This window comes from Serinus canaria, chromosome 2 (assembly GCF_022539315.1).
Source record: "Serinus canaria isolate serCan28SL12 chromosome 2, serCan2020, whole genome shotgun sequence".
Classification (NCBI taxonomy): Eukaryota; Metazoa; Chordata; class Aves; order Passeriformes; family Fringillidae; genus Serinus; species Serinus canaria.
Genome location: NC_066315.1, coordinates 117,896,492 through 117,921,247, shown reverse-complemented (window position 1 = coordinate 117,921,247; position 24,756 = coordinate 117,896,492). Strand labels below are relative to the sequence as shown.

Here is a 24,756-nt window from a genome sequence, read left to right as displayed (position 1 = left end):
AGCACATGAAATAAAGCAGGAATTAAAGGCAAGATACTCTGGAGGGAAAAGGCCAGTTACTTTCTTATGAAGATGGGGGAGAAAGCCTAAACCTCAGCTCACACTGTTACCTGGTGGTGAAGAGAAGCAAAGTACTTGGTAACTTCTATACAGTGGTGGAAGGGAGGCAGAGGAGGAGTCCATCCATCAGTTGGGATAGATTAAATGAAAATCTTGGCTTTATAGCAGAAGCAGAGATAATGACTCCAGAAAAGCACAGAGAAGACCAAGGTACAGGACAAAAGCTGCAGAGATTTTATCTCTCCAGTTAAGACAGTGGGAAAAAAATAGTTTAATTTCAATAAAAGCCTCATTTTGGTGTATCAGTCCCATGAAGTTCTGTGACAAATCAGGCAAGCCCACTGGACTGAAAAACCTATCACACTGAAAAACCTAGCACATCCAACATATGCTTCCTTGTTTCCATTTGTCAGAAGACTATTTTCTCTTCAGTATCTAAAGCCAACAGGGTCAGTACAAGACAGCTGAGATCAACTCCACTAACCTTGTTATTAAGAGTACAACCTGTCTATAGACTACACTGTGCTCCACAAACCTTGCCTAGAAGCAGCAAGAGGCAGTTGTACCTCTCCCATTCCCTTCCCTCTGTATCATTATTGAAGTGCTTTTTATGACCAGCTTGTTCTTACTAACCTTCAACAAATTTTCTGATATTCTGGGCCAGGCCCCGGACACTGCTGGGGAGGTTCCAGGGGTCCTGCTTGATGTGGAGTCGCAGCCTCTTGGGACAGCTGAGCTTTGGTTCCATTTCTTGCTGAAACTCTAAGCAGGGACAAAAATAGTATTTTTCTGCTTAAGCCTCCTGAGGAAGTCACAGTAAGACATTTTTTCTTCCCAAATGTTTTCACTGCTCAAGGAGCTGGCAACTTATTTAACTGTAGTTAAAGGTATGGTGACAGATCTAACAGTCATCTCAGCTCCCTCCTGGAGTCTAAGGAGAGTGAGCAGAATCCAAACAGGATTCTTTCTGAAGCAGGTACATGACACAGAAGTGGCATGGTAAGTGGGACGACCCTGAAACTTTTAGAGGCAAAATTGTTTCAATCAGAAAATGAAATTGGAACCAAAATTGTTTATGTTAAAAAAAAAAAAACCAAAAAAAACCTAACAACCCCCCGAAAAAAAAACACCAAAAAAACCCCCCAGCCAAATAAAAAGAAACACCAAAAAAAAAGAAAGGAAAGAAAAAAGAAAAAAAGGAAGTTATGTGCTCTTTCATGCAAATTCATTTAGCAGGTAGTAGTTAAGGCTTTGCAAAACCTAATAACTGGGGTAAAAAACACTCTCTGGCCACCTAAAACCAGTATTCTTTGCTAAAAGGCATGTGTAGGGTCAATACACATCACTACTGATATAAATGAAACATTCATTTTCCCATTGAACTTTTCTTTTTTTTTAAAACTCAGTCTACTGAAAGAAGTCCTTTCTATTTTTCATCACTTATGACCACCACCAGATGCTTATTTATACCTTAGTCTTAAGCAACCAGACCTAGACTTAAGCAACCATACAAGTGGTAGTAGAGTGTCTGAATTTACATACAGGATATTTATTTTTAAGCAATCAGTAATATTCATATATTTGGCATAAATATTGTTGTGACTGTAAATTGCAAATTATCTATAAATCAACTTCAAACATAATATAACTACAAAAATAATAAAAATTTGACATTAGTAATAAAATAGATCAGGAATGGCTTCAGTAGTTGTGCCAAAAATGTATTAAAAACACCTGCAATATATATAACAACACTGCTTCTTGCTTCAAAAACTCAGCAATACAACAGTCAGTTCAAAGTCTAAAATTCAGTTGAATTTGAAACTTTTTCCTACATTATGCAATAAAATATAAGGAGTCATTTTTCAACTAAGAATTAATATCTATTTAAAATGAACTTTAACAATCAGCTATTGCAGAATATACCAAGATTAGGCAAAATCAGCCCTTTAACACCAGCTCAAGGAGTGGGCAGCCATTGCCATGGACCCTGCAAGGTGCCTTTTCATTCTCACAGCTAGAATTAAATGTTACCTTGGAGGCCTCGACCTGGTGTAAAGTACTTTGTCTGCTCAAAGGCCCTCATCACAGCTGGTCCTTTCAAAAGACTGACGATTGAATCGACCTGTTGGGATCAAGGCTCTGTGAGAAAGACTTTTTTTACAGCAACAATTAGAAATTCTTTCCCTAAGAAATGTGCACTACTGACGAACAACTATGGATTTTTTCTTACCTAATAGCTCTAGTAAAAGTAACAAACTGAAGAATGTTAGACTAAATTTAAGGGCCTGTTTAATTTGCAGTTTTGGACTATTTACAGAAAACTGAGGGAAAATTAGTAAATACATACCATCTCAGTAAACAGTGGGTAGCAAAATTAAAAAGAAGAAGTATTTTCTAAAGACATCTTAGCTCAAGCACAGACATCAGTATCAAAGCCAAGAAAAATAATCTCATACTTGACCAAAAAGATGCTCCAAGCAGCTATGGAGCTTGTCCTGTTTATCATGGGAGATCCGAACACTTATGGGAAGCTCATCACCTGAAAAATATTTTAAAATGAGAAACTGTTTGGAAGCTTCAGCATGTTTTCCAAAAGCTTTGCAGCTTAGATAATCTGCCTTGCACACAGACTGATACTGTCAGGACTACAGTAACTGCTCTCCCTACATATTTTGCATTTATTAGTTACTCGGTAATACAGAACCAGCTCTTAAAGAAAGGACCATTCAAAACCCAACTGGAATACCTGCTCTAGATGAGCCTGCTTGAGGGGGAGACAAGACCAGATCATCCTAAAAGGTCCCATGAAACCTCAACAGTTCTGTGACCAGAACTCACAATTCTTCTCTTCTAGAGAACATACTGAAACTAGAACTCCAGACTAAATAGCCAAATAGTGTGAACCCAACATAGCAGAGCACAAAGTCACTGAAATGCATTCAGTGTGAAGTTTTTATAAGGACTCTACAGAAAATTCACAGTCCTAATGTTCTTGCTAACTGAATGGTTCTGAGATTTTAGTAATTCAGCAAAAACACAGCACCTAAATTATATGACATGAAGCTTTCAGCAGCACAAAGCACATCATTTCCTAACAAAGTGCAAAGGAGAAGGACTCTTTTAGGTAGCTGTCCTGTCACTTGCTCTTTCAGACAACAGGCAACATACTTTGAACTCTTTCAAAAAAATGTTGAAAATTTGAGCTTAAAACTGGTTTTCCTCCTTGATGTTGGTTACAGACAAGAAGTAGCCACTTGATAATTTATGATCCAAATTTATTCAAGGTTAATCTAGACTCATTTTTCTTATGTCAGTGAAACACTTTAACAGCACTTTTCTGTCCTTGATTTTTTTTAGCTCCTTTAGTCCTTACAACCATTATACCTCTTCACAGGATTTTAATTGCAAGAGAGCACAGTGCCCAAAACTCCTGATCTGGAGTCAGCCAGGTTAGCTTTGGAACCAGCTGAAAATTAAGCCAGCAGAGAGTGTGAGTTTCCCTGAGCAGCAGTATTTATCATCTAAAGCACTGCATCTGTGCTTGGCTATCAAAGACATGTTCTTTAAGGCACCTCAGCTTTAAGGTACTTCAGCTTGATGCTACACAAGAGTATATCAGCTTATTCTTATCTTAAGCTGAAGATATGGACCCTGCGTCTCTTCTTTTATTAACAATTCATTATGTCCTTCATCCTTTACTCTGCATTAGCTTTGCTGTGTAAGTATGTATCATTTCTGGAAATTAAATTCTGTCTTATTCACATTACTCTACATAATTCACAAGGTATCTCAGATAGCTTGCATAATGTCTTAATACTTTCCTGTTCCAACTGAAAATATCTCTCCTGGTACAATGAACAAAAAAAGATATGGCCAGACCTCACTGGTGGGTCATATTCATAATATTCTTAGTTTTTTTTCTTTTCCTACATCATTCCCAAATGATAAACTCCCAGCTTAGAGCAAATATTTTTTTTTATTATTAGCCCCTGAGTATATGACCTAATTCTCCATGCAGTTAAATTCCATCCCATTCCTATTAGCAGCTGCAATTACTTAAATCCAATTTGTCGTGGCATAAACAAGAATGTGCTCCTATGTGGTCTCACATTCCTTCCTATAAACACACAGAGCCATATCCTGCTGCCTAGGTGCTGACACTGGCTAGGAGAGTGTTCCACACTCACCTAAAATGCTCCTCACTCTGTGCAACACAGTGCACTGTCAAGACATGAAAGACATGAAAAGCAGTGACTCCAGGAGCTCTAATACATTCTATTCACAGAGATAATGGAATGTTGGCTCTCTTTTACAGAAGGGTTCCTAAGTGCAGCATTAGCTAGGCAGAAGCAAAATTATGAACTTCTATTACTAAGGAGGATGCAGTTTTTAAAATAAAAGCAACAAAACTGCCAGGCAAATGAAAATAATAAAATTTGATAAAAGGAAAAAAAGACAGATTCATAGGTGACTTTTCTAAACATACCTGAATCCATTTCATCACTGTGAAAATAAGAACTGCACTGACTGCTACAAATGCTGGTGAAAGAGGCAATGGAGTTCCTATTGCTGTTGCAGTCGCTTGAAAATAAAACACACACACAAAAATAAAATAAAGCTATGTCCTTTAACACAGGCTCTGTAAAAGAAAGTTATGGAAAATCTTTCCTTTTTCCCATCCTAAATTTAATGATGAGATGGTCTGTGTAATTCTTTATACACAATGAAAATCCCTGTGCTTAGACTTTCATTTCATTTGCAGTCTTGGTAAGACTCAGGAGACCGGATTCCCAAAATAGATGCTTCAATTATCTCCCTTCCCCTTACCTGTGAACAAGTACTTGCAGAATAGTAATACAGACTTTGAATGCAAAACAACCAACTTTTCTTGCATGAGTGGTAGTTTTTGAATCTGTGGCCTCAAATGTTTTAGTTACTTCACATTTTCTTCTGGTCCATAGCTAATACAAACATTGAGTCTTTACAACTTTCATAACAGAGTCTCACTGTGGGTTTACAAGAGATTTGATTCATTTGAGTAGCACCAAAACTGAAATTACAAACTATTTTCCTTGTCAGCCAAAACATTTCATGATCCCATCTCTTCCAGCCGTTCCTTTTTTTAGAGATGTATAGACATTTACATCTGTGGTTTCAGTCAAAACTTCTATGCATATGAAATCTCATCCACATTGGTCTGATAGGGAGATTTTGGGATTTAAATTAGTAATTTTCTTCTGCTCTTTTCTCTCAAAAACAACTTGTTCTGTACAGAAAATACATGGAAATATACCTACTCCTGCAGCAAAACCAGAGGAAAATATAGATTTTATACTAAGAATCATATGAAGATATATTTGAATTCAAAGTCTTCAGAGTTGTTTAGCCCTATGAAAATCATTTAGTTTCAATGCAGGCAATGCTTAGGTAATTATCCAGCAGAGGGAGTCTTAAAAACCCAAGTGAATGTAAGATAATGTAAAAGTGTACCTAAGGGAAGTTTATACATAATTATATGGGTCTTGTTTTATGATTTGGGTGTACCCATTCACCAAGATTAACATATCCATTCTTAAAATAACACTGCAGTTATACATGTGCTCCCTATTTGTTTTCTTTTTTTGTGTAGATACAGAAGTGACTTTTCACTAATTCAGGGAGAGTGACTTACATTTCCTGGCTAATAGATGTGTTTCAGACCTGTAGTCAACGAGGTAAGTGAATGAGTTAAACTTTTAAATGAAGCAATATGATGTAATTACAATCATAACCATTAAGTAGATGAAAAGACATCAGTAACAACATGTTCCTAATAGTGGGTGAACAGTCCCAAGGAGTATTAAAAATTTCTGGCTGGATATTAAGAAATGTTTTCTAACTAACTCTATTCACTTATTAAAGTCTCCAAAGGGGAGATGAAGGTTAATTAAAACTGGGTTGTGCAAAGCATGAGAAAATAAAACACAGGAAAATGAGAAACAGATTAGATGCATTTGCTGTATCATTCTGCATGATTTTTGTGTTGTATTGTAAGGTTTAGAAAGAGACCCTACACAAAATGAGAGCATTATAATGGCTGAAATTAGCCAAACAGTTCCAATAATAACTAGTGTGGCATTATGAGAGCTGGAGACTTTAAGTATTGACTAATACAATAATTTCAGCAAAGAAAAAAAACATTCTAATCTCACTCCAACACTTGTCCTTAATGCACAGATTTTATGATTATTCTGTATATGGAACCCTAGGTTTTATTATTCCTACACAGCCAGAATGGACTATAAAGGACAGGAATCAGAATAAAGAAAATGTTTTGAAAAAAGAGATGCTCATGTCCTGGGTCACACCTTCTTTCTCCACATATCCTGTGCCAGCTGGGAAACCTCTCAACAGAAGCAAGCATGCATCACTGGAGCAGCTCATGAACAGTCAGTTGGACACATCATGAACATGCAGGGAACTCTAAATGCATTTCTGCTGGACCAAGAACTTTGCTTGTGTGCTCCCCATGGTAAGAACACTGTGCAAACTATCTCTGTGTTTACATCTCTGCGGTTCTCTTCCTACTCTGATGAAGAGTTCATATCTACCAGGTTGCAGTAATCAAATATAGCTTAGGAAAGAGATCTCAGCAACACAGAGTTCTGTAAAAGAATGATAAACCTACTGAGATTCTAATTTCTGAGTATGATACTGAACAAATAATGAGCCCTCATTTTACTTGCAGCTAAAATTTGAATTTCATTTTTATATCATTAGCCAATTTTCCCCAAGCAAGAGAGTATCATCTATATAAGAACTATACTTGCTATAATTACTCCTTCCTTTTCAAAATTATTTGAAAGGATGCATTTCAAATTCTAGAGGTGAGTTGATGCTACAGTATTTAGGGTGAGAGAAGGTGAGAAATATATGCTGATAAACATTATATTTTTCTTTAGATCAGAAAGAATGGTGGCTCTATCACCTTGATTTCCATGGCAGATATTTGGTTTGTTGTTGGAGACATAATCAGTTATTTCTAGTTTTTGCAAGACAGGTAATCTTAAGTAAGGTTTGACATCTTTGGTTGTGATGGCCTATCCAGATTTGGGCGACCAAGATGTAATAACTAATCTGTACTCATAAGACTTTATTTCACACATCCTGAGGCTAGTTACTCCTCCATTAGCAATGCCAGAATCATATTCTAGTAGTCTTCAGAACCACTTGATATTTTACAAGCTTCCATACTTGATTCAGTTGAAAAATAAAAATATTATTAATAAAGTTACCTGTAAGAATCCCTGTTACTGATGGTATCATGACCAGAATCCTCTTGTTCATCACCTGTTACACTGAAACAGACTTTCTTCCCATTCCTTTCACCCTTTTCATTATCACTGTCTGCTGGTATTAAAGGCTCAGGCGTTTTACGTTCCGACTTGGGAGAATATGTTATTGAAGAAAGAAGGCTGTGAAACACACAAAAATAAAGGCAAATTCATGTCTTTCAAAAGTGAGCTAGCAACAGAATAGCATCTCTCACCACCATCTTCCAATTATTATTCTATATTATGTGAAGGGAATAGCTTAATTCAGTCAATACCTATTTGAAACAAGGGAAGGAAGTGACACATTCTGTTTTCAGAAAGTCTAACAGTAAAACCCACTAACCTTACCAAATACTTAATCATGTACGAAAGCAATGATTCCAGCTGGAGAAGAAATACAGCACATTCTTGGACACTTGGGGTCAAACTGCATATTAACATAACTATTTATAAATATGAACCCTGCACTTAGCACAAGTCAAGAAAACAAATTAAAGTAACTGTATGTCTGTGCAAAGCATGTATTTTCCCAATTAATACTGTACAAGACATGCCAGTGTGCACCACAAACTATTCTACTAGGGCATTTTAATGATCTTTATTAACATCTCTGAGCACTTTGTGACATTCAAAGTGTCTGAGCCATTATCACTAGTAAAACTGATGATTAATATACAAGCGTCTGTGACGAGCACAAAAGTGACATCCAGCCAAGAAGAGAGAACAGTGCAGATTGCTACTTTTAGAACATGCAGAAATACTGGCAGTGAAAAATTCATATTCTTGGATGATTAATTCATACTGAGATGCTCTAATTTACTTTCAAGATCGGAACAGCAATAATGGGCAATTGTCCTTTAATTCCTATTGCTCAAACACTCCATTATAATCACATTTTCAAATTACTATTTGGATTTCAAAAGCAGAATTTTTCTTGCAAAAAACTACTTGCTAACTACCTGAAATCAGAGGACACTGAACTAAACTTTTTCTTCCCTCCCTTGAATTACTTAGAAATAGTAGCAGGGTTTTATTGAAGGAGCTGTTAGAATGGTCAACTGGCAAACTTTGTACCAAGTACAGGGTAGTCTTCAAAAATAGGTTAGATCTTCTAACATGAAATTCTAGCTACTGATGGGAATAGACAGATTTTATCCCACATATAGTTAAAGATACTGATCTGAACTGCAACTAGAATACAGAAAAATTATACTAAAGGTATAAGTTCACTAGAATTTAAACTCACCCCTCCACTAGACTGATATCTTTTGGGCTACATTATGCCTTAACTCTTCATATCAGTAGGAAATCACTGTGATTTCCAGTCTTTGGAAAGACTGGAAAGATTTCCAGTCTTTCCAGTCACTGGCAAGCATAATTCCATGAGTACAGGGAGAAAGATGGGACCCCTATTTTACATAGTGTTCAGTGTCAATCCAATGCTAGAGCATATGTGTTTTTGAACTTGTCCTAAAATAAATGTGTTACGGAAGCAGAAACCCTGGGAAATCAGTTCTTCATACCTGTAAAACTTATTTTCTTAGTAAGAAATATCGAAGGGGCTCAAAAAAAGGTTAGGCAAATTCATGGTAGATCATTCTAACACTGCTCTCAAACCAAAAGGTGCATTCCAAAGAGACCATCTAGTTCTGCCTGCTGAAAGATAAGGACAAAGATAAAGCTACACTTTTGTTTGTTCTTGCGTTCCCACTCTCCTCCACTCAAAAATAAAAGTTCATTCTAGTAACTTCTTGGGGATTTTGTTGTTGCAAGAAAATAATCAAGATTAAGAAACAAGTATAATGAACTGCAATTTCAGCTCCTGAAAATATCTTCCCCTGAGTAATTATTTGTCAAGACACAGACAGACTATTATATCCCCTTCATTTATGTGACTGTTTAGTCACTGCTGCCAAGAGCTCAGTAAAAGACTGATTAAGGTAGCTGGATCTTTTCCTAAGGGGGCTTTTCCATTTCTCTCAGCAGGCAGGCTCTTCTTCTAAGAAAAATTTTTTTGCTGAACAAAAGATGGAACTTTGGATTACCAAGTTCTGGAGAAAGTAGTTACTGAAGTCACTGATGTGCTCTTAAAAACTTAGTCCAGGGAGTTTAAAATAAAAACCTGGATACATGCCCTCCCCAATAATCTTGCTTAAATATACTTTTGTTTTTCTTCTGAAAAACACAACACATGCACAATACATTTTTTCCAGAGATGGGCCTACCCCAGACAAAATTACTTAGATATCTAGCTCTCAAAGGAGAAACACATGAGTGAATAGTAACTAACAGCTACAGAGTCTCTATGATGAGTATTTCAATGAAACAGAGATATTTAAATCTTAAAAAAAAAAAATTTATCCTCACCAGTGGAATTACTCCTATGTGCAGCCCAAGTCAACACAACCCTGACAAACAAAACCTGCTACGGTTAGTCAAAGAATTAAAATGTCAGTAACAAAAAATCTTCTCTGCCTTTTTCTCAGTCCACAGAGGTTTGAAAAATGTTCAAGCCTCTTGTAAGCTCCCAAAAGACATCTTTCCAAAAAAGAGCTGGGATGGTGGGAGAGCACTGAGCGCATGAGAACCAAGAACCCAGCAGGGTCACCATATAGAAAGCAATTTGAAAAGGACTTATTTCTGTGTAATACCTAGCAGCAACGTGGGGTAACTGCAGCATCACTAAAGAACTATTGGGATACCACTAAACTATTTGAATGTGAGCACAGTGGAGCCTGCAGAGGCTGTGGAAAGGGGTACATATTCGGTGGGTATTTCTCTCTCTGTCAGTACTACATCACTTATCCAACCAAAACTCATCAGCAAACCATCTCAAACTCTTATGCAGACAATGTTAGGAGTACAAAATCTTCTCTTAAATGTTCCCTTGCCATAATCCATAGGCTCTCACAGACCTGCTCTTCAGATGAAACACTCATTTTTCAATTCACTAGCAGACAGCAGAGTTTGAGCAGATAACACTGCCCCTCAGTTTTGTGAGCTGAAACACAGACCAGTACTGACCTCAACACAGAGCAGAGACCTCTAGTAACATGCATGAGCAAGTTTTCCAACAGTAAGTATAAAGGGTACCAAATAGTCATTCCGTAGTCCAATTTTTCTGTCACACAATATCAACATAAATTAAAAATTGTAATAGATACCATGTTCATATTATCCATCCTGAGAATATTAAAATATTGAGGATTGTTTAGGATAATAATCAATTCAATAAAAAACTATATCAATTTTATTGTTACCATGCCACAACAGAAAAAATAAATTCTACTGCCTTTATAAAAAGCACAAAATCAAGCATTTCCTCCCAGCTGTTAAAGTATGAAAATTTCTAATTAAAGCATGTCTGTTGGATTATCTTTTGTGTCACTCTATCTTTTGTTTGTTCAGTCCTAAATCTCCACAGTTAATTAGCATCTGTAATTATGTTCTAATGTACCATGTACCTCTGAACTGCTCACTCTTCCCTGTTCAGCACTTTTAAGTAGGTCTCTTGGCTATCCTGTTTCCTCTTCAGAACTGCTTTCCTCTGCAGTAATTACTCACTGGCAGTCCTCAATGTCCATGAGGAATAAAGCATGAAAAGGCAAAGTCTCAGTCTTCCCATCAGCCAAAGGTAAAATTTACTAAATGTGTACCTTACACAAGATCAGTGTACAGAAAATTTAGGAATGAAAAAAGTGAACCCTTGTGCTTGTACACTATTTTTCTGTGAGTGTGTGTATTTATATATACATTTATACAAAAGAAAGGCTCAGAATTTCCTGTGCTTTTGCATCACAAGCTCAAGGGAGTGGAAAGGAAAGGTGTGGCATACTGGCAACTGGAACTTCCCGAAGTATTGACTAAAATTACATATATAATATTCTGACTTCCATGGGGAAGAGAGACAACATAGGCTTTACAGATAGTCATTTCTAAGTGTACCCAAGCACTGAAATTATCATGAATTTAATTAATTTACTTCATTTTCAGCATGATAATTAGCAGAACTACGTAAAGGCACAGGAAAAAACATTTTCTTAAAAATACTGAGTCAACTCTTGCTTTCATTGCTACTGCAGTATGTGATACATTACAATTACTTACAATAATTACAGTTACTTACATAACTATTACAACTACTATGAGAACAGTAAAAAAAAATCCCACCCTAAGTACACATAAAAGGATGTATCACACTTCATGCTTCAAGATAACATGAGAAACAATGGTACACCACTTATCTAAACTGGAGATCATGACAGATTTTCTTTTAAGCTCAAAAAATTTGCTGGTCTTGTTTTCAAAATTAATTTCTGAAATTTGCATTACATATGGGACCTTTCAAAACTTAAATATTTCTTATCCTTCTTCATCCTTATCCCAAGTAAATAACCCAGGAGTCAACTCACTCACTTTGCTAAAGAAAAAGCAAGTTATAAATCCTTTTCCTGAATAAGGACTAACTGTGATGAGACTCTGAGTTTCCCACATTCAAGCCAAATGACCTAATCACTCCAGGGTGGCTCTTCCTAAATCCATAGGTCTTCCTTAAGGTCAATTTGGTTTTGAAAAATTTCTAATAAATTATTGCTCTCGCAAAAATTAATTTGTGAGACTATTCAGCAATACCTGAAGAGTTCAATAAAGGCTGTTTTTATACCTCTGCCCTTTATTTCCATTCTTAGTGAAATTGTAGGTGACATTGTGTGCCTCATATCTTCCTCCCTTCAAATTAATTAACTTTGCCACATTCTAAAGAAAATATATAAACTGGAAAAAACCTACAAACTGTGGGGGGAAAAGTTAGGCATGCTGCGAAAAAGATCAAAATACAACATTACCTGCACTTAAATTTTTTACTTTACTTTGATTCTGTCTGAAGTCAGCATTGAATCCTATGCTACACAAAAGCATTGCCCAGATTTATCATTATCTTCTATGGAAAAATTAAAGGCAAGTCCAGATGGTAGCATTTACTTACTCATCTATTTGGCAGACACACGTTTCCACCTCTTTCAGTGCAGCTTGTAATTTGAACAGCAATTTTTGATAGACATCTTGTGTTTCTAAGTCTTCTTCTTTTAAGAGGTACCTCAGACCATGGCCCTCTTGCTGGCCAAGGGATTGTCCTGAAGGGGCAGCCATAGTAGTAATGGTATGTTGGACATAAATCATGGGATTCAGTTTACCTGGGAATAATTCAAAAGAATTTCATCATTATCTTTTTTCAATATACATTTTGAAGTTAGTAAAATACCTAACAGACACTGAAATATTTTCCTGTTTAAAACTCAGGTGCTTATTTATGCATTTTACTTGCATTTCAAAGTCAAGCTATTTAGGAAAAAGTTACTGCAAAATTATGACTACCCATTATTATGCTGTAAATAAAACTAAAAATCTAAAGAATAGTGATATCAGAAAGACCTGTCATCAATTTTAATATTTGGGCTATAAACCTAAACTGATTACCTTTTAAAACTCTATATCAGAAGCACTGGAAGTAGCTCTTTCAAGCTCAGTTAACCTACCTTGATCAGTGTTTTTATTCTCCTTCTCGTGGGAAGAATGTTTTCTGCTGTCCAGCTGTACACCAAAGGCACTACCAAGGGAAGTTGAGGTCTTAGGGTAAGACACTTCCATCACATTGATATGGCAATTGGTTGGACAGAAATCACTGCTGTGAAGTGGTGAAATCTTTGACTTTGCTTGTTTGAAGGTGGGCCAAGCTCTGTTTTTTAATACTCTTGAAAACTAGAAGTAAGAAAGAAAACCAAATTTTGATTCTCAGCTCTTCTTGCGTTCACACATAGCTAACAATTCTTGTGTACCTAACTAGAAAATAAAAGCTTAAAATATTTCAGTCATCCGTGACTTAAGGTGTCTTGACTCCATAATTTCCATCTTTCTCTAAAAGGGAAAGAAAAATATTTTTCATTTTACATTTTAAGGGGTTGTTTTTTGAAGCAAATTATGGTTTAAAATGCATAAATACCTTTGTAACAGAGAGATAGAATTTATTTCCCATGGAACATAATAAAAAAATTAATTGTCTTTCTGGGGAGCAAGTCTGAAACTGCTGTACTGCTCATGACATTTATAAACACCTGCCGACATTTTCAAGCCAATATTTTCCAAAAATCCATGAAATTTTAGTCTGAAGCTATAATCAAGACAAAATCAGAAAGTATGAATTCTAGATTTCCTATTTGGGAAGGAGGAAGTCCCCTTTAATTACATCTTATCCTCCTGCATTAGGAGAAACATTGCCAGGGGTTGGAGGGAGGTGATCCTGTTCTTCTCCTCAGCACCAGTGGGGTCTCCCCTGGAGTCCTGGGTCCAAGTCTGGGTTTCACAGAAACAGTCGTGGGCACATTGGAGAGAGTCTGGTGGAAGTGTATTGGAAAGCAGGCAACCCCAACAAAGGGGGGAAGTGACGAGGAGGACTCCATTGATATCAGAAGGCTAATTAATTACTTTATTATACTCCATTATTCTATACTATGTTACACCAGATTACACTGAACCTGCACAAGCACCCAACTCAACTCAACTGCACAGAATCTCGTGGCTGTCAGCCAACACACACATGGATTCAATTGGTCCATGAATCAAAACACTCACACCAGCATCCAATTACCAATTCCTGTCAGGTAAACAATCTTCCACAATGCATTCCACTTGTTCCAAAACAAGGAGCAGTAAATGAGATAAGAATTGGTTTTTTCTTTCTCTGAGGTTCAGAGAATGTGAATCCCAGAAAATCCTTGGGAAGTTGTGCCTTGTTTTTCTCTGTGAAGAGAAATGCGGCCACAGAGGTGAGACCTCTGAGATGATTCAGGGACTGGAGCACCTCTTGAGAGGAAAGGCTGAGAGAGCTGGGACCCTTCAGCCTGGAGAAGAGAAGGCTCAGGGGGAAACACAGCAATGTATGTGTACTGAAGGAATGGGGGCAAAGTGGGCAAAGCCAGGCTCTTTCCAGTGCTGTCCAGTGCTGGGACCAGAGGCAATGGGCCCAAACTCAAACACAGGAGTTTGCTCTGAATGTCAGGAAACACTTTTGCATGGTGAGGGTGATTGAGTACTGGCACAAGTTGCTCAGAGAGGTTCAGGGAAGAGAGGTCCCTCCTCAAAGATGGTCCTGGGCAATCATCTCTAGGTGGCCCTGCTTAAGCAGGGTTGGCTGGACAAGACCTGCAGAGGTACATTCCGACCTCAACCCTTCTTCCATTTTGAGTGACATTAGGAAGCTGACGAGCACTAGTACATAAGAACTGCAAAAACCCCATTTTGCTGACTTTGCTAGCCCAGTACCTCTTCTCCCCCCTATAAATCAGCTCAGCAATGAGGAATGCTTTTTATGGTCTAATTCGAATACAGTCCTTAGCCTCCACTCCTTGACTCTAACATCTTAAATTTTGTGCAGTGTCTTGAAAAGACTTAGAGTTATTTGGTTTTTAAGATGAGAAGATGTCAACTCAAAATGGTGAGGACAGAACTGGACACTCAGCAACTACATGTACGTCAGAATCAACTACATGTACATCTGATCAAGCTCTTCAATTGGAAAAGAGATTTATTTGTCAGTCACAAGTTGGATTTCTGTCAATGTGTGTCATTTTCAGTGCAGTTTGTTGTCAGGGAAGATTTTTTTCTGGAAAGATGTAATCAGTGTTTTAAACACAATATCTCTCCAGTCAAAATATTACACAGACCTACTTTAGCTATGAACCATAGCTCATGCATAAGAATATTTTCAAAGTTAACTTGCAAAGTTTCTTCACTAATAAATGTCATTAAAAATTCAAATCAGTCAACTTTTTACTAACACTTCGGTTGAATTAAGACATATCCCTTCTGCAAAGTAAGATGTTTCTGTACTGGGACTGAAATTTCTGTTTATTTTGGTGTCATATTACTTCAGCCTGATGAGCACTTGTTGGGATAATTACATTTAAATCTTTAGATCACAACAAGATCTGGAGGGTTACAAGAAATCCAATTATGGAGTTGTTCAAAGGCTGAAGAATGCACAAATTGTTAAGAAGGCTACTAAGGACATTCAATGATGAAAATGTTTCTGCAAGCAGTACATATTTCACATCTCAATCTCCCACACATCCTGCTCCAGAGAGACCAAATACTGGCTATGATTTAATCAGGTCATAAGTCAGGACCAAGATTCTTCTCGTGTATGTGTTGAGAAACATCTGGGACTCATGGCACTGGAATCGAGGTCTATTAGGAGCAAAATGTTCTGATAATAATAATAGTAGGAACTGCAGAAATCCACAAGATTCTTATTTATAGAATTAGAACTTTCACAGTAAAACCAGGAGCCAAGCTGGGCTCAGGCACTCCGAAAGTCTCCTGTAACTATGGTTACCTTTACCTTGCCAAGAAAATGACACATCTATTCCTGAAATCCAGTGCATTACTAATTGTCATTAAAAGCTATAACTGTGAAACTACTGATTTTTGAGCAGATGAGATCTAAAGTGCAGTCTGTATCAGGAATATCTGTTTCTGGACAGTGTAAGAACTATGAAAAACTCCCTGAGGCTGTTTGTTTCACATCCAGCTAGCACAACAAAATTTGATTTACTGTCTTGGCCTCCTCTGTAGAGGCTATATATCACAGTCAAATTTTTCAGCTACAGAAAACATATAAATCACCTGCATGTCACTTGAACTGTAGCTGTTACTATGAAAACTAATTGGTTTGGTTTTTTTTTAATGGTATTTTGAATTTTAACCAAATTGCAAACATGGAGGTTTGTAATTCAGGCAAACAATGGAGAGGTCAGATTTTTGCTAACAGTATCAGGATTCTTTTGATGTCTCCATTGACACAACTCAGTTTATTCCATTTCTTTTTAGAGAGCACCTTGAGAAGTCTGACAAGCTGCTTTTTCACCTTCGTCCTACTGACTACTGAGCTACAGATATTCCTAACAGTTCTCCCTACTTTCCTTTGAAAATGGAAAAATCATCATCTAGTCTTTTAAATGCAGCTTCTGCAAATGTGTGAAGCTTCTGTATTCACTTTCCTTTTCCTTTGCCTTTTTTTTCCCCTCTTTTCAAATTTTTATGTATAAACTCCCAGAACAGACCAGTTTCTAAATGTCACAATTCAGATCCCCAAAAGAGGTAAGACAGGGCAGACCCACTTTTTTGCAGCCATTTTGAGCCTACTTCAAAGTAATTCACCTGCCCACAATTAGTTTCCATTAGAGAGGAACTAGGGGTCTGGATGAGAAAATGAGTTTGCATTAACAAAATGGCAAATGGTTGATTCATTTACACCCTGCTTGGTTGAACAACTACAGAGAAATGTACTGACAGCAACTACAGGTCATAGTCTGGGCCATTTATTTATTTACACATCATTAATTAAGATCTCAAGCATATGAAAATCAGCACCTTCTCCATTTTTCCATGCTATTATGTTTTATTAAACCAAGTGAAGCTAATAAATTACAGAGATGCTACTATTAACAGATATGCTAGGGTCTAAAAGAAAAAAAGGGTTAAAATCTGGTATTTGCACTAGAAAGAAAAAAACCCAGTTCTGTAGTTATTGCTACATTTTTGGTTAACATCTGCAAATTCACTAGAGTATTGGTTAAAGGCATTTACAAGAATGACGGCCCTTTTACGGAAATATGCAGTTGATTGTCTCTATGACTGAACACAGCAAACAAGGAAGAATACAAACTACCCAAAGTCTAAAAAAGGGATAAAAAAGAGAATGGCTTGAAAACAATTGATACAATTATTCAATTAAGGCATTCATGCTTCAAAATAGCCAAACTTTCAGCCACATTTTTGTCACTGCCACAGAGACACTGAAGTTACTCAAACTGCACCACATTCCCCTGCTTCTTCCTTAAAAGAAAAATATAATCAAGCTTAGGACATGCAGGTCATACCTTTTTATAGCTAGAGATTCTTCTGTAGATATGCTCAATTTTCTCACTGCAAATGACACTGAATTTACTTTGAAGTTCAGTAGGGATCACGTCATTTAAGGAATTGAGGCTGTTGCAATTCTGCACAAAATGTTCATCGCTCTTTGCCAGTGCTTCAAGAATCTAAGATAATAAAAACAAGAAAAGTATGTTATGAAATTAAATTGACTAAAATTTCCCCTTACTAATCATCTTTTATAACTAAAGCTGAAAAGCCTGATAATACAGAAAATGGTGCACACAACAACAATAAATGAAGCTTGGGATGCAAAGAGGTTTTCTTAAATCTATTCTCTGCCAAGTTATACCCATAAGTGTTTTTTGCTTGGCTTCTCATGACATTGTCTGATAATGGATTTACAACTTATTTCCTACTAATGTAACCACTATGGCTCCTCTGAAATACATTATCTGCCGTATTTACTTGATCAGCACATATTATGCAGAGCTGCTGAATTCATTCATTACTTCTAGAAAACCTTCAGTTTGGCAGAATACTAACAGATTGAAAAAAGCATGAAAGAAAACAGAGTGCTATCCTCTTGTATATTCTGCATAAAAAGGCTGGGAAATAGGGCACAGGATAAGCTGTACTGCCCAGCAAAGACTGGAACCTTGCCATAATGGTGAGAGAAAACTAACTAAAAGGCACGTTGAAGAGATGAGGGAAGTATATAGCCTTTATAGATATTCCAGTAGATCTTGGACTTTCTTTCAAGTTTTATTTGATAAATAAGAAATATGGGAGAAGGGCAGAAGGAATGGAAGACTTTGAAGATCTTTTAACTTTTTTTTTATTTAAAGGCTCAATTTATAATCACAACATAACGCTTTTTGCCTCCTGAGCGCACAATCATCCTCCAAAACATCAGAGAGATAAGGGTGACCAGTTATAAGGTATCAAATGAAAGACATATAATAATAGGAGTAAAACAAATCCACGAGTTTCTCCACTGCTATTAAACACAATTAGCATTAACATAAAATAATTCTTCATACCTTTGCAGTCAAACTGAAAAATCCCTTTGGTTCAATCATTTTTTCCAAGACATGGCACTTTATTCCAGCTGTGCTGTCATACTCATAAACCACTCCATACTCCAGATGAACATTGTCAACAGTCAGACTCACATGATCTTTCTTCCCATCAATTATTGCCATAGTGTTAAATTTGTCAATTACCTCTGGAATAAATAAAGTAACACAAATCAGTTCACAAGTCCTGGCCATTAAATGAACTATAAAGGACATGGGCAAACATTGTAGGAAGAGGTATATTCTGATCATTCTATTTAAACACATTCATAAAAGAACCTGGCTGAGCAATATAAAAATCAGAACACCAGTAGATCTGCAGATAAAATACTGGACTGCAAGACAGGCAGTACTCTTTCTTTACAAACAGTTATTTAAGGGGGCTAATTCCACTTCATTTGTAATCCAGAGACATTAAGAAGGACCAAAAGAAAGGGAAAATTGAGTACTTCTAAATAAAGTAGAAGAAAATCACTATGAAAACTGTCAACATTCAGAAATGAAACCTCCATAAATGCATTTATGAATGCACAGTTCAAGTATTAACTGTCTCTTTAATTACAAGTTGCAGATTAATGCAGTTTCATCTAAACATTAATTGCCTGAAAATAATCTGAAGGATAGTTGTGTTTTTATTTCCCATGCAGTAATGACTAATGTATCTAGTTTGCCATAAATGATTACTAGTGGTGAAAATAAATCAGGTAATGCCTAGGTTTATGTTCCATACAAATGAAAACAAACAGATTTTCCACAAAGTGTTAATGGAAGTATTTTTTTTTAAACAGGAAAGACAGTAGTTGTTTAAAAATAGCATGCTAAATTTATATGTTTAGAATATATAAGAAAACAAATTCTTATGTAAATCACATCTTATGATCTGCTCAAAATTTCCTCTCTGCAAACAAACCCACTGCCTGCATTTTCCTTGTATCATAACAGCATTCTCAGCAGCAACAAGATCAAACAAGCATCACATACCTTCCACTTTACAGTCAAAGGCGTCGCCTCCATCATCTCCAGAGGGTTTGATGTTTGCTTTCTGAAGATCTTCCTGGGCACTTTCAATGCTGTTGTAAACCCACTGTATAGAATCTTGCTAGAAAAACAACAAAAAATAGACAGGTAGAAAAAGCTTTGCAAGTCCAACTGGTAGCAACTATTTCACATTTTTAAGGCATAAGTTTAAAAAAAAAATCCAGAGAATTCTGGCAAGTTATTTTTTATCACAGCATATATTGTCATGAGACAGTATGAAGTCTGTGACAGCATGACATCCATAATTTTTATGTCTCTGCCAAAAATAATTTAAGATATTTCAAATCAAATTGCAGATTGAAAAATATTTTTCTCCAAGAAATCATGGGGAAAAAAGCAATTTTTGCTTTGCTAAATCTGCTGTGCATCCACAAATCTGGTAGCAAAACTTATGGAATGTCAACCAAAGACAGAGAATGTCCAATTAATCCATCACCATGTGTCACTGGCACAAAGAACCTATACTACAGCCTTCATTACTTATATTTGCCTTGACTAAAAATATTTTACTAGTGTAGTAATAATTTTTTTTTTCCCCACAGATTAGCACCCCCCTTCAGCCTCGCAAAAGAAAAGAATCACAGGCTCCAAAAGTCCACCATCTTCTGTGTCTGAGTGACACTTGAGCACAGCATTGGTGGCTTATATGTGTCATACAACCTTTGAAAAAGCCACTTGTATTTCTTACATCTTCTACCCAGTCTGTAACTCAGCCATAGGTCCATCATACCCTTGTGAAAGGTCCTATCAAGCATGGCATCCCCAGATTACTCTTTGTCCTTTACATCTTAAAACAAGCTTAACAGTTAGTTAATCACTCCTTCTGCAACAGCTACAGCAGAACAAATGACATGATTGTGACAAATCTGAATCCAAAAAGAAGTTCCAGGAAGAATTCAAAGTTAAGCAAGGACAACAAACATTTAAGCTGAATGTTAAAATGCTCATGCAAAGTGCCAAATACCTGCAGTTATCCTTTGCTAAAATATAACAATCAGCTTCTATCTTTACCACATTGGAATGGGGTATCTAGGTCTCCTAGATTCATCTATGCCTTGCTTTCCACAAAACTGCATGAAATATTTGAATAAGAAAGCTTAACAGGTGGAAGACACCTGTGAAGAAGCTGATCAACAGGAATGCTTCTGAAATCCACACTTCTTCTCAGGTTCACCTCAAAGCTTGGTGCTTAGTCATGGATTCTGTAAGAATTCTGTAAAGACTGCCAAGCCAATCTCTAATGGGAAATACTCAAATGGAAGTCCCTTTTCCAAAAGGTAACAACCAATCTAATGCAATATGACTTGGAGCAATGTTCTTCAAAATCATTAAAGGAGAACCAGCTAAGCATAAATCTGCCACACCATGATTAGTAAAAACTGCAAAGAAATTGTAATTCCAAGAAGTAAAATCTGGACTCAATTTTCTTTATTCAGACAAGACAGAAGATAAACACTGTCCAACAGAAATTACGTAGTTATTGACCAGAAGAATCTGAAATGAAGCTTCATGCTCCAGGCAATGGGAAGTAAAAGATGTAAGAAACAGAAAAAGATTCCCTTTTATGCAATTGGGAACCATAGGAGAGACTGAAATATTCCGGGTAATTAAATGATAGGCTGTGTGCACTGTACTTACAAAATAGGAGAAATCCATTGTCATTTTCCAAATAATAATAAAAATACCCCACCAAATTTCTGAATAGAAAATTAAATTTTAGCTGTCTTTTCACCAGCGGGAATACTACCATTTACTTCAGTCTAGACAGTTCTCCCACAGTTTTTGATAATACTGCATCCTAAATTAAGTTTTTCTTGCCTAAGGAACTTCAGTTATCTGTGATTTGTTGAATTATGATCAGCTACTTTTTAAAACTGAAATAAATACTATGTATAGGAAAAACCTTCAATTTATTATACAAGTCAATTAAAAAACTCAAAGTAATTTTTTCATGTCAAGACATTCACACCAGGCAACATTAATCAACCATCTTTGGATGTCACTAATATCCATAGGAAGTCTACAGTTATACACAGAGAGAACAAAAGTGCTATAATGACTTCCATTTATCTTTTGTTCTAGCCAGTTTTGGTACTAGTGAACAGGACTTTTTTTCTTTAATAGAATGCATCTTCCTTTAAAGAACAGGTGAGCTTGATCTCTATATGCCATGTAACAATTTCAATTATGTATTATCATTTAAACACAAACATCCCAAGAACATTTTCATAAACACCGTATTTATATGTCCCAGTTCCAACTATTTAATTCTTATAACTCTGCAGTAGGTGTGGGAGAAGAATTCAACTCTTAATTTTAATTGGATTTTTCTCCTCAGTAAGCACGTACTTGAAGAGTTTGTGAAGTTAATTAATAATATTGATTCACAGTTTATGAAAAACTTACAGAGAATTGGAAAATTACATTATAGAATCCAGCTTGTTTGGTTTCCTTCCTAAATTTGTGTCTTGGATGCCTGAGATTTACTTCTTAATTAACACAACAAAGATAACAAAATTTGCATGCATTTAAAAAAAGGAATTTTTGAGTCCCATTCTCAAGACTGGAATGCAATGGGAACTCTTTTATGGATGGAATATATGCACTTTTCTCTCTGCATACTAAAGTGTAACAAAATTCTGGAAGATCAGTTTTATGTATTTCATTCTCCTGCTGCTGAGCAGGCAGAAAGCTGTGTGATTCCCTCTCCATCAAGATGAGAATATACCTCAAAATTCTTTCTGCATAGGGCTGCAGAAATACTTGAAATAGCCATTAAAAACACCATATAAAATTGTCTGATATTTATTTCAGGTTAGAAACTAAGCATATCTTGAACATCACCACTGAGCAGTCTTCAGCTTTTATACCTCAATTGGCTTTCCTTCAGTTTTATTCACCCCTTCTTTCCTCTCACCCCACTCAAACACAGCAGATATGTGCACAGAGATTAACACCACACTGTTTACTTTGACCAAAAATAGAAATATAGAAGCAAATGTGCAAGGGCACCAAATGAGACATACCTGCATTGGCCGCCTGTACTTCCTGCAGGCTGTGACATGAGCAATAACACTTGCATGAGTCTCTTTGCTGACATTAATTCCATTCACTTTGATTATGCACTGGCCAGGGTGGAGACCTGCTGCAGCTGCCACTGTTCCTATTAATAAAAACCCACATAGTTAGCAAACTTCTTTTTCTAAACATCTCCTTTCAAGCTTACAGTCCAAAAAACCTCTTTTTTTAAAATCAGAACCTGGTCTGACTGATCCTTACATACTTCCCTTGACCACAGAGTACTTCTGTAGACCAGCTGGATGCCAAGAAAATGGAATTTGCCAGCAGATGTTTCCATAAAAGAGACCAGACAATTTCCGAAAGGCTGCTTTATAAAGCAACAAACATTGACTAGCAATATGAAAATGTGGAAAATTCACCTCAAAAAAAAAAGGACTTTAAAAGGATAAAATGGCTCTAGCTTGAAAGTCACTAATTACAACTTAGCTTACTTTTATATGACCCAGGCTTATGAGTGTCTTGCTTAATTCAGGTGTTTCAGTTTTACATACAACACAGAAGTTTTCTGGCAATACATAAAGTACAAGAGCACACTAAAGTATCATGTTAATCATTAAGTGAAATATCTAAATTCCAAAGACATTTCCAAAGATATTGTTCTTTTTTCATCTTCCCTTTCAAGACAATTATAGCAGAGGGCCTTAGAGCTTTTAAACAGAATCTCAAAGATAATTATGTAGTATATCTCAAATTAAATTATCAGAGGGTGGGACACACACAACATGACACCAAAACAAAACATTCTCTTTAAGCTACATAAAATATTTGGTTCAGTGACTTATTTTCACAATTGAATATCCACGTTGGGAAAATCTAGTGACTGAATAGGCACTACATCAAGAGCAGTTTTCTCCAGGTCTTTTCAGTGCAATTCAAACTCACTCCTGAAAGACAGCCTGCCGGGGTATGACCTTAGTTCCAGCTACCTGAACATTCGCCCCCAAATGTCTCTTGATACTGCCACAGAGGTGCCAAGGAAGTAAAAATCTACTGCCTAGAGACTGCCAGACTGGGTTGCAGAAGCTAGGGGCTGTGAAAGGAAAGGCTGGACTGAATTTGCAGGGCTGACAAATAGAAAGCTTGTCACAACTGCATGACTTGCCAGTTGAGCATATCTGACAAGGAAATAACTTGCAGAATATACATGAGCTTCCCTCATTTTTGGAATTATCACGTATAGATTAAAGCTGCATTTAAAAGCTAATACAGAAGAAAGTCATTGGAAAGATTTGTAAAAAGCACATTTCTTAGTAAAATGTTTTCAGAACATTGAAGAACCACACAGCCACCCAACAAATTAACACACAGGTTCCCAAAATGCAGTTGTACTGCATCCTTCAGTACTCCTTAATCTGCAAAGAATGCACTATTACCAGCTAGTGTAATCTCCACTCCCCCCAAAAGGACTTAAAAATAAACATATAAACAGATCTTATTTAATATCTCTCTCTCAAAAAAAAAAAAAAAACCCAAAAAAACAAAACCCAAATCTCTCTTCAGAAAACCACAAGATCCCAATTCAGCAAAGTATTTGAGCACATGCTTAAAATCTTCCAGGTTTAGCAAATCACACAAAGAAGCACTTGCATATTGTTGAGGCTAATGGGAATAAAGTATGAGCTTAATGAATAATGATAGGCAGTTGAATTGAGATCCAGGTGCACAAATAATTAACACATCAGCTACTAAGTCTGTAGTTTATTAGTCTTTCTTTTGAAAATTTAATTTCTGGCACCACAGCCTAGAAAAAAAAGTCATCAAACTCTGTTCAAATCTGGCTGTTTTGCAGATCAGTTCACTTTTCATGCCTCAGTTATGAAAGCAGGAGGGGGAAGGAGACACAACTGTCCCACAATTACTGAAAACACAGTTAGTTTGCTCCACCATAAGCAACATGAGACAGCATGAAATAATGCTTTAACTTCTTTTAGCACAAGTGCACTGCTCAAAAACATTGAGTTAGGATAGCAAGCGTCTGAAAAATTACATCCCAAAACAATATTTATGTGAACCATCTGCAATTACTAAGACAAAGCCACTAACACTCTTGAAAAGATTTGTAAAAAGCACATTTCTTAGTAAAATGTTTTCAGAACATTGAAGAACCACACAGCCACCCAACAAATTAACACACAGGTTCCCAAAATGCAGTTGTACTGCATCCTTCAGCTACTCCTTAATCTGCAAAGAATGCTCAGCTTTAACTTTCCTACATTGGTATAGCTACATTTTTTAAAAAGAGTTGGAAGATG

The 24,756-nt window shown here is 36.4% G+C and overlaps 1 protein-coding gene across 1 annotated transcript in view; it reads right to left on the bottom strand.

Annotated features, from left to right (window-relative positions):
• PREX2 (phosphatidylinositol-3,4,5-trisphosphate dependent Rac exchange factor 2) overlaps positions 1–24,756 on the bottom strand; it is a 170,010-nt gene that overhangs the window by 58,950 nt on the left and 86,304 nt on the right. The window contains exons 20-30 of the mRNA XM_050971175.1: positions 22,450–22,586; positions 19,367–19,484; positions 18,350–18,534; positions 17,312–17,473; positions 12,911–13,133; positions 12,361–12,568; positions 7,338–7,517; positions 4,550–4,644; positions 2,520–2,602; positions 2,095–2,185; positions 694–822 (exon numbers count right to left, since the gene is read on the bottom strand). Coding sequence (XP_050827132.1) covers positions 694–822; positions 2,095–2,185; positions 2,520–2,602; positions 4,550–4,644; positions 7,338–7,517; positions 12,361–12,568; positions 12,911–13,133; positions 17,312–17,473; positions 18,350–18,534; positions 19,367–19,484; positions 22,450–22,586 — 1,611 coding nt within the window. The remainder of the gene's footprint in view (positions 1–693; positions 823–2,094; positions 2,186–2,519; positions 2,603–4,549; positions 4,645–7,337; positions 7,518–12,360; positions 12,569–12,910; positions 13,134–17,311; positions 17,474–18,349; positions 18,535–19,366; positions 19,485–22,449; positions 22,587–24,756) is intronic.